The sequence below is a fragment of the Perissodus microlepis genome, chromosome 12 (assembly GCF_051167445.1).
Source record: "Perissodus microlepis isolate ML-2025 ecotype Zambia chromosome 12, ASM5116744v1, whole genome shotgun sequence".
NCBI lineage: Eukaryota > Metazoa > Chordata > Actinopteri > Cichliformes > Cichlidae > Perissodus > Perissodus microlepis.
In genome coordinates, this window is record NC_140472.1 from 8,552,880 (window position 1) to 8,563,871 (window position 10,992).

The 10,992-nt window shown below is 37.9% G+C and overlaps 1 protein-coding gene across 1 annotated transcript; it reads right to left on the minus strand.

The window, feature by feature from the left end:
* Positions 1 to 425: 425 nt before the first annotated feature.
* On the minus strand, positions 426 to 6,632 carry LOC146375764 (leukocyte surface antigen CD53). Its single transcript, XM_084945655.1, has 8 exons — positions 6,500 to 6,632; positions 5,662 to 5,746; positions 4,406 to 4,594; positions 2,775 to 2,849; positions 2,581 to 2,682; positions 2,377 to 2,487; positions 2,179 to 2,262; positions 426 to 850 (listed from the first exon to the last, which is right to left on the minus strand). Exons 2-8 carry the CDS (start codon positions 5,722 to 5,724, stop codon positions 779 to 781), a joined length of 696 nt encoding a protein of 231 aa, XP_084801781.1. The 5' UTR covers positions 5,725 to 5,746; positions 6,500 to 6,632; the 3' UTR covers positions 426 to 778.
* Positions 6,633 to 10,992: the final 4,360 nt, after the last annotated feature.

Below are 10,992 nucleotides of genomic sequence, written 5' to 3' on the forward strand. Positions count from 1 at the left end.
ACAATCAGTGGAATCCATTAGTGGAATCTTGTGTTTGTCTGTTTTGGGACACAGTTCGTTTCATCAGCTTACCAAGTGAAACATTTAACTGGTTTTTAAACGACGACCTCTCGACCCGCTTAAGCTTAAAACTAAATCTTGTTCAGGGAAACTTGCTGAACAGGGACAAAAGAGGAAGTGGTTATTTTTAAGGCTCCACCACAGATCAGTAAACAGCAAGCTATAAACAGGAAGTCATCTGACAGCAAGATTGTTCAGAAGTCTACAGAACACTGTTTATGCTCTTTATTTTTATAAAGTTAATTGATCTCCAAAAGTTGATTCTGTTCATCTGGACGTAGCATTTTGTGGGAGAAACGTTTCGTCACTCATCCAAGTGACTTCTTCAGTCTCAGCTGACTGCAGGTTAATTGGATGTTTCCAAATTTGTTGTCAGTAAGTAGTTTATTAAAGACTAGTACAAAGGTAATATTTTACAGAAACAGTTTTAAAAAGTTGACAGACATTAAGATAAACTTGGCACCAAGCAAGTTCTGTACAAAACTGAACTCAGCACACAGCTTCACCTGAAATGGAGTAGTGCACTGAAGGTCAAAGGTGCCAGAATTTACACTTATACTTTATATTCAGGTACATAAACAGGTTTAAGCTTTAAGCAAGAGTTTAGAAAAATAGTTTTCTCATTTTAAGGAAGTTTTTCCAGAAACTTTCCCTCTAGTTCCTAAAGAACTTTACAGTGATATTTACTGTAAAATGGGAAGATCATGTTTGAAGGTATTCAGAACTTGTAGCCCAGTCCAGATCTGCTAATGTGGCAGAACAGTGTCATGGCAAAGCACATTCCCAAAACCTGTAAACAGAAATATAGAAATTAAACTGGAAAAGGACATAAAATGCAATGTTGTACCGTTTTTTTAAAAAAAAAAAGTTATTCTGAGCTTCTCAAGCTGACTGAAATTTCATTGGGTTTATGCTTGTTTATATGAAGTATTTTTATTCTTTTTGCAATCTAAAGAGTGGTCTTTTCTTCCCCGATCCATTCTAGAGCTGCGTTTTTGGGTGTGGCAGTGGACATTGTCCAGCTGGAGGCCCACTTTGGTAAGTGGGAGGGGAGCAGGTCTTGGTCTGCGGCAATCATAGACTGTATATGAAGGATGGCTGTAGCGGCTTTAACGTCACACGTTATTTTGCCATTGCCAGATAGCGAATGTGACTGATATACAGGGATGCTGGACATTCATTGGTTAAAGACATGTAAACCACTTTTATAACTTTAGTGGGGACTAGTCTTAACAGTAAGATGTGAAACTAGCAAAGTATAAAGTCATCAGGAAAATGTTTAGCATGAAGTGAACTGAAAGGTAATTTTTCTTACATTTCTGTACATCCTAACTTCTATTCCAAAGCAGGAGTTGGCCATTAGGACAGAAGAATGTAGGTTAAAAGTACTTGACCATTAGCTTTTTATTATTTTATTTTCAAGAGCTGCAAGCTACATTCATCTTTTATTTCCTTTTTTCTCTTCACCCCCAACCAGTTTTACCAGATGGCTCTCTGCCACTGTCACTGGCTCTTCTGGAGACAGTGTTGGGAAGGTTAGTTAAAAAAATAATTTTCACGTCATTATTCGGGCCGCAAGTAGATGTAACATGGGCTGCAAGATGGTTTCCACCAATGTGGAATTACCAAAAATAGAGAGGGCATAGCCTAACATATGAAACAGGAAAAGGCCGCTGTGTAATCCATTTATTTCAACAAAGTAACTGTATTCGGAATACCATGTATTCAGTTACTCCCGCACACTGTCTGGAGATCTCTTCCTGTCAAAAAGTTCTTTCTCCCCACCATTGCCTGGTACTTGCTCATAATGGGTTATCTGATCATCAGAGTTCTCTCCATCTAATATTGAAGGATCTTTATAGTATAAAACACACTGAGGCCATGGTTGTTAACTGCTATAAATGAAACCATACAATCGAAGGCAACAAAGTTTAGGTATATTTTAACAGGAAGATGCCACGTTTCTGAGCAGAACATTGTATTAACCAATTCATTCACTTTATAATCCAGTTGTCTTTTATACAAAAGTGAAGATGGTAATTTCTGAGACATAGTACATCTGCAGGTTCATAGGTTAACTTTGCAACACCTGCGTAAAATAGTATGTTAACAGCTTACCTCAATCATACAGAGGACAATGACAGAGACCCCAATGGTTAGGAAATTCTTCTCAAAAAAATTTGTCACCTTTAACAAACAACCCTGCACACAAAACATTTTGAAATTACCTGCAGCAGTAACAATGTGACCTTTGACCTCTATGGTACATTAAAGCAAGTATGAATCTGAAATGATCAGTGATTAGTATGAGCCTACCGTTTGCCTGTATTTATGACTTTTACAAGAGGGTTCCTCAGGAATACAGTAGCAGGATTCTGGCACGTTGTTTCCCCAATCTGTTACATTATTGATTCCACAGCAGTCAAGCTAAAACAAATGAATTTGACAGACAAAAAAAAATAAACAAATTTCTAAAGTCATTTGTGTCACAACATGACATCTCCACTCTGACACACTTACTTTTTTTTGAATTGAATCCCAGTCACTTTGTTTTGAATGTGTTGAATTTCCTTTTGCATCATTCAAGCCGTTTGTCAGATCGGTCTTCACTCTTTCAGTAATCTGAACCGTAACGGAGGATTTGGTGATTACATACAATGTATACATTTGCTTTAAAAACAGAACATATTGTGTATAGCATGTGTGTCACACACTTCTCCCTCGTATACAAGTAGCAGACATGCTGCTGTCAGTTCCAAGAGCATCATGAGGAAGAGCATCAGGAAAAACTGTAAAAAATAAATAAAAAGGTTTATGTGAATGTTACTCTAAAACACTTTACATACACATATGAAACAGTACTGTATAGTGAAGTTATTTTTGGCTGCTAGTTCACAGCATGTAGCTCAACATGTCTGATTTCGAGAACGTTTTAAACTTGAATACCCATAAATGCCCATCTTTGTGTTTCCTTTGTGTTTTCCTCCTGGCAATGAGCTGAAAACAGCAGTCTTTTACAACTAGAAATTTATTTAAAAACTTGTTTCAAACCAAAACTTCTTTTTATTCATTGATTTTGATTCTGTCTGGTTTGCTTATTGTATCTCCTTTGTCTTTTTCACACATGACTGTATATGTTTAGTACCTACTAACATGTATTTTCTGCCTATTCTCTTATTAAGTCTTATCAGAGTTGTCTTTTGTACAGCAATTTCATCTTCACAAATTGGTTTTTAAATGTGCTTCATAAATAAAGTTGAATTGAAAAACCACTACGGAGCTATTAATACTGATTAAACAAAGAGTCATTTCACTTTGTCACAACTTTTTTCTTCGGGTTATATGACATGACCCAATTACATCACTAAAAAACCAAGTAACAAATGGAGGCTGAGTTAAGTCAACTTGGAAAAGATGAAGCTGCAGTTCCTCTAATGACTGTCCCAAAAACCAAGTCAGTGTCCACGGCCTCCCATGTTAAAATTCCCAGCGTTACAGCAGACAAAACAAATGTAACTGCTATGTTTTCTAATTTATTTGCATACTAGTAAGACTTAAAATTATGGACATTTTGACTGACAGGTGTGCCAACACAGGGAGCTATAGCTGACTGGGTCAAGAGAGCACCTTGCTGCACCACTGGATCAATTGCTTTTTTACGGTTAGTTTGTTTGTTTTTATGGTACTGACACTTGGGAAGCTTCTTTCCAAAAGTGCAAGGGAATTTACAAAGTTAGTAATATATAGGATTCAGTCTCTTATGACTATGAATTTTGTAGCATGAAATCAATTATGACAACAAGAAAAACAGAATAAAGTAAAATAAAAAACTGATATATAGAAATCAAAAATATATCAAGTATTGTTTTTATATATTTCAATAAAAAACAGAAGCTACTGTGACAGGGTTCTTCTACTCTGAATTAGAAGGAGAGGTGGAAGCTTTTCAAAGTATCATTAAATTAAAAAAAAACAAAAAACAAAACAAAACCGTGTAGATACAACAAATGTAAAGCAAAGGTATTTCTGTATTCTGCAGAAAAACTAGTCCCGATTAACATCTAAATTACCTTTTTTCCCAGAGAACTGACTCTTTAGATATTTCCATTTGTTACATAAATGCTATTTTTGTAGCATTCAAAAATTGGAGTACACAACAGTGAAGAGGCAGTGTTAGAGAGCCCACCCCCCTTATCAAAATTATACAGGCTTAAAAAAACAAACAAATTATACCCTTTGGGGGTAAGAAAACTAGAGTGTTAATTACCTAAAAATATGAAGTAATCAGAGGGAGCAGAAAACCACATAATCTGTACTCTGCTTTGAGTATTTGTGTGTGTGTTACCGATAGGAGGAGACAGCGGTTCTCCTTGAGTGCGCCGAGAAATCCCAGGAAGGACACGCAGGTGATGATGATGCCGGTGATCAGGAGGATGTTGGCTATGTTGAAGCTGGCCAGTGAGGGGGTGAGAGCAGCATAATTTGAATTCACCATCATGAAGACGCCCAAGGCCAAAACGGCCACACCGCAGATCTGACAGAAGAGAAGACAGACTGAAGCCAAGTCCACAATACACACTACACAGAGTACAGTGAGCTGCACCGGGCCCTGGTCTGCTTCAGAGCTTGCCTACAGGCAGCAGTGTCAGGCAGTACATTTTCTCAAGTGCTTCTGCTTTTTATTTATTTGTTATGCAACAGACTTCTGGCAAATGTTGACTTTTCCTTTTCTTTTGTATCCACCAAGTCTGTGGAACAAAATTAATGAAATGAAATTGAATTAAAAAATATATTAAAAAATATATAATATAAATATATTATTATATTAAATATATTAACACTCTTTCTCTTCATGGCCCCTGTGAGTCAGGTATATGGAAAGGGTGCAGGAAGTATGTACATCATTATGGTCAGAAGATCATCAGATATCCAAAAGAATCTATATGAATACCTAAGTAGAGATACATGCTAAAAGTACCCCAGATTCGGCCCATGCATAAGGTTAATTATGACACTGGCAAGTACTGTGTGGGTTAGACGTGGGTGAGACCCTGAGTGTCCACCTTCAGTATAGGCCCAATTTTGTCTTCAAAAAATTGCAAATGTACATCTTACTTGGGCAAAATCTGGATATTTTAGCAAGGCTATCTATCTATCTATCTATCTATCTATCTATCTATCTATCTATCTATCTATCTATCTATCTATCTATCTATATTCTCACATATTAGCAGACATTGGCTTTCTAAAATTGAACAAGCAAAATTAACTGCCTCCACTCTAATTGGCTCATGTAATCGTCATAGTAATAATACAATTACACAGAGTAAACAAATAAAACTGTCAGAGCCTTTTTTGTGTTTTTTTGTGTGAACTTTTGGTAAATCCTTTTAACTGATTAATTTTTAAGAATCTGACCATCTGGTAGAATATTTGAAACCCAAAGTAGACACCTGAAGCATTTATAAATGCTAACTAATTTTCACACACTCATACGTCTGTCACACCCGACAGTTTAGGTTTGAAAAGTGAGTGGATGAATGTGACAGGATGTTTCACAGTGATGTGTGATGTAATGCTGGATGACTGAGACATACGTACAAAGCAAAGAAAGTTGGCGACACACATGGTGTACTTTAAACACTTGAGGCAGCTGTGAGCCATCTTGCAACTCCTCTGATCAGACCTGCAACAAGAAAAGGCCGTTATTTTTTATTGAATATAAATATTGGAAGCAGGGCTGGATGTGGTCAAGGTTTAATGCAGCATCTCTTATTTATGTCTTGCGTTTGTGTGTGGGTGTGTAAGTGCTAAAACAGACAAAACATCACGGTCACAAAGCGGGGAAGTGATGCTCACACATCTCACTTCCTGTGTTTCCTCTCAGTTTACAAGCAAAACCAAAATTCTTCTTCTGTACAACACGATATGAGTGCATTATACTTTGGGAGGGTTTAAAATTACATCATGAGAGGGCAGGCAGTTTAATTGTGGAAATACCAAAACTTCCTCAAAATACAAGGCGACCCGTTCTAAGTAAAAATCTCCTGTATTTGTGTTATAAATATGTGCAAAACATCAAAATTTTGCCCTCTTTCTAACTGATCTTTGTTCTGAGAATAAAAAAGAGACTTCTTCTTCTTCTTCTTCTTCGGCCATTTAAAACTACTAAAGTACAGCTCTTATATTTTGTTTTCCACTTAAGTCAGTACGTACACATGACAGACACTTTCAGTTAGATGACTGCCTATTTTGGTCTAAATTTGAAAGATTTTTGTTCACTTTTTCATCTTTGTTGGGTTTTCTTTTCTCACTTACAAGTATTTTTTAGAGATTTGATATCAACACGTTTCTGACCGATAAAGAAACATCTTCACAATATTCTGAAGATTTAAAGAGATCTCTAGAGCTTCAAGACAAAATAAAGTTTAACTCTTACCTATTTGGAGAAAATGATATCTGCTATCGTCTCTGTTTTCAGGCGTGTGCTTGTCGAGCTCGTCTGCTGTTCGTACTTCCCCTTCTCATAGCTCTGTGAAGCTTGTGGAGTACATCATGGGGCTTTTAGCAGCCCTTCTCACTTCCTCTTCCTAAAGTCTAGCAACATGGAAAGAAACTGATGACTGAGAAAGTGCAGTAGGGGCAACCAATAGCGCTGCAGAGACGTCAGGTGCATGTCTGTGACACACTGCTCATATTTAGATACAAGCTGAAACTGTGGTCAGCAGCTGCAGAGGTCAAAACCCCTCACTGATGTGAAATCGATTGTTAATATTCTTATTGCACAACTAGAGATAATAAAGCCTGTATGTTTGTCACAGAGGAACACAAACTGGTTAAAACATCTAACTGGTGTCATTTCTCACCTTCTCAATGTGCCACGTGCCAAGGTAGTTGTCGGCATAAGCAGTCCTGGTTTCATTTAGTCGTGTTGCAGAGTGTTTCTTTCTTTATCAGAGGCCGCCACTCTGCATTTAATCATTAGCTACTATTTCTCAGATGGCTGCCCTTCCCTGAGCCTGTTTCTGATGGCCGTTTCTTCCTGTTTAAAAGGAGTTTTTCCTTGCCACAGTTGCCAAAGTGCTTGCTTACATTCAATTCAATTCAATTCAATTTTATTTATATAGCGCCAAATCACAACAAAAGTCGCCTCAAGGCGCTTCATAGATACAGAGAAAAACCCAACAATCATATGACCCCCTATGAGCAAGCACTTTGGCGACAGTGGGAAGGAAAAACTCCCTTTTAACAGGAAGAAACCTCCGGCAGAACCAGGCTCAGGGAGGGGCGGCCATCTGCTGCGACCGGTTGGGGTGAGAGAAGGAAGACAGGATAAAAGACATGCTGTGGAAGAGAGACAGAGGTTAATAACAGATATGATTCAATGCAGAGAGGTCTATTAATACATAGTGAGTGAGAAAGGTGACTGGAAAGGAAAAACTCAATGCATCATGGGAATCCCCCGGCAGCCTACGTCTATTGCAGCATAACTAAGGGAGGATTCAGGGTCACCTGGTCCAGCCCTAACTATATGCTTTAGCAAAAAGGAAAGTTTTAAGCCTAATCTTAAAAGTAGAGATAGTTTTTGTCTCCCGAATCCAAACTGGAAGCTGGTTCCACAGAAGAGGGGCCTGAAAACTGAAGGCTCTGCCTCCCATTCTACTTTTAAATACTCTAGGAACAACAAGTAGGCCTGCAGAGCGAGAGCGAAGTGCTCTAATAGGGTGATATGGTACTACAAGGTCATTAAGATAAGATGGGGCCTGATTATTTAAGACCTCGTATGTGAGGATGGAGTTGCATGGAGTTGTCTGATTATTGAGGTTTTCTCTTTCTCCCCCACCTTCCAAACATTTACCATTTATAATAGATGCCTGCCCCCTCCTGAGCCTGATTTTGTTGGAAGATCCCTCCATGTTTAAAGGAACCCCTGCCTCCCTACCAAAGTTTTGCTCGTAGGGGATATTTACATTCATGGGTATTTCCAAGTAAAAACAATCAAATGTGAAACAGTTCTCACCTGATCCCTCAGAATCAGTTCATTCTGTTGTTATTTTATATACTAAAAATTTCATTTAAATGGTCTCCTGATACCAGGCTCCTCTTCTAGCCTTTGTTTCATTCCTAATGTTATATATAACCTGACAACTAGCCTCCCCTGACATTACGCCCTGAACACGCTGTTCCACCCCTTCCCTGCAGCTGTGCCACAGACCACACCCTGCCACACAGTCACTTTTAACACCTGAGATTGTTGCTTGTTATGGCAACAACAGGAATGGAGAAAGAACAAAGAACATTTTCTGTATAACAGGTGACACAAAAACACTGAAAATGTTTTTAAAATTCTTAAAATCTGAGCCCACGGCAGGATGTCCAGATGTTCTCAGGACTACTGTCAGCTAATGAAAAACCTCGACACATCAGAGGCAAGCATTCAGTTTCTTTAACACTTGTTTTAGTAGTATCGTCATTTCCTGACTCACAATCAGATCATCCATTTTTATTTCATCTTATTACCAGTGTGCCAGGGTTGAAATAAAGACACAGTTTTAATCTCTATCTCTTCTGCACATACAGCCAGTGTGCCACAGATCAATACGCACGAGCAAACTGAAGCATAGTACAAACAGAGTAAGGTTGACTGAGCACTGGTTCACTTTCAGGGTGAAACTAAACCACACCTTCTCGTTGGCCTACTGGGCAAATCCCTCAACTAGGGCAGCTGTAGACTAAAATACAGCGATGCATTAATGATATAGGCCAAAGTATATGACCGCTTAGTCATTCAAAGTTTACCTTATCATTACTTGGAAGCCTGTGATGAACTTCACAGTATTGTTGTGTGGGAGCAGGAACAGTGACATTCAGGAGGGGGAGCTTAGCCATCACCATTAAGAGGAACTGTGCAACCACAAATGGGGATTTAAGAGTAAAACTAATGTACTTTAAAAAAGGGCCTCTTAATGCACCTGGTTTGTAGTTTTTAGCTATAGTAAAACCAAGACACCGTTTTTGTTTAGACTGAAATGCCTTTGATCCTTTTGCTTCTCTTCAGGCACCAGCGAGGGTCTCTTCAGCAGTGCTTAGGTTTTCATTTTGAACTCTGTTGGATGAATTGTCATTCAGGTTCAGACCCCCTTTGTTCACTTCAAAATGAATTTTTCTCCACTTCTAGCAGCAGTTACTTTTGGAATAAGACTACTAATTCAATTCAGTTCAGTTTTTATATCACCAAATCACAACAGCATTCAGCTCAAAGCATTTAATATTGTAAAGTAAAGACCAACACCCTACCAGACAAGTATTTGGCGACCTTCAGTGGAAAGGAACAGTTTTAGACCACCAGATTTCATGTTCCAGTTGCCTTCTTACTCAGATAAATAACATTTTAACCTTTGTTAAAATTTGTTTTGTGTGTAGAGTGGGCTGGAGTGGGAATTAACACCCTCATAAAAATCCAATTATAGCTATAACAATAGTGAGCATTCCTTTAGCATTAGTAAACAAAAACCAAATACTGTATTTAACTTGATCAACTGTTTAGGAATTATTTACATTGAGTCATCCCTCAGACAAAATAACAGAATTTTAAATATAAAAACTTTTTAATTCTTGAAAATTGCACTCGGTTTCTGCCTGAAGTCTAGGACTGATGCACATCACCAAAAGCTTCATTTCCTCCGACGAGGAAATGAAGCATTTACTGCAGCTGCCTTCAGTTGTTTCTTGTTTGTGGGTTTGTGGGTCTATTTTCACTTACTGAAAAGCGGCTCTGCCAAGTTGAGATGACATGACTGACTTGGCCAATAAAGAATAAACTGAGAAATTAAGAATTGTTTTTGCAGCATGCTTCGGGACGTTGTCGACTCGCACTCTGTTATAATGTGGTTTGTTTTGGATTATAAGCTGCTTCTTCCTGTCTCCACACTTTTCCCTGGTACAAGTCCACAAGTTCAAGTTGCACCTTGTTTAAACTCTCTGCACCTCCATTCATCAATGCATCTCTTGATTGTACACATGAAAGTCTGAAAGTCTTTTTGATTTGGTTAAAAATGTGAAGCTATTTTTCTGAACCATGGATATAATCCTGTTTTCATGAATGTATCAGATTGTTGCTGATAGATGTATTTTAGTTGTTCAACTTAATGACAGCCTCCTTCACTTCCACTGCATCTCTTTTATTCTTATATTTAAGATTACAGTGAAAAGCTATAACATACAAATTCAACACTTTGAATCAGCTGCAGATATTAGATAGCAGATATGTGACAGACGCTTCATTGGTAATGAAGTAACAAGGGAACAGGCCTCACCTGGCCATGAAACATCTCGTCACTCAATTGTCTAATTACTTTGGAGCCTCTTAGGCTCTAATTCATTTCCAGCTAAAATCGCTTTGTAAAATCGCTTGAATTAAAGCTGAAGCCTGCAGTTCTATCATATCTTGATGGTTTGTTGGTGGTACGTTCAACAAATTATGGATTCAGCTGTAGCTAGCTGCTTTCAGCACTTTAATTTAAACCACATTAACCTTTGATTCCTGTTCACTCTTTTCCAAGTTTCTAATGAGGTATATTAGTATTATTTTACAAAACAGTTTCACTTCTGAGTTTACAAGCTGCTTGTTTTATTACTTACATCACTGCTTCCACAGAAATTTACATGTTTACCGTTCTCAGTTCCGCTGACTTATAATCTTAGATCCAAACACAGCATGCAGCCTACTCATCATTCTGTGCAGGATGAAATGTTCTGGCTGGTGTCCTGTGTGTCCATTTATACTGTATTGTGTTGGAGAAGCAATCCAATTTTTTCTTACAAGTCTAACTTCTCAAGCTCATAAAATCAGGATAAAATGAGCTTAAAACAACATTTTTGCTCATGGATGATATCTTCATAACACCTTTGGATACACTCAAGAGAAACATA

What these genes read in the sequence shown, in the direction of transcription:
- LOC146375764 (XM_084945655.1), bottom strand. Translation starts at nt 5,724, where the DNA reads ATGGCTCACAGCTGCCTCAAGTGTTTAAAGTACACCATGTGTGTCGCC. An exon ending in ACCGCTGTCTCCTCCTATCG is followed by an intron (nt 2,850 to 4,405) that starts GTAACACACACA and finishes TATTTTTTACAG; the next exon opens with TTTTTCCTGATGCTCTTCCT. An exon ending in TACTTGTATACGAGGGAGAA is followed by an intron (nt 2,683 to 2,774) that starts GTGTGTGACACA and finishes GTTACGGTTCAG; the next exon opens with ATTACTGAAAGAGTGAAGAC.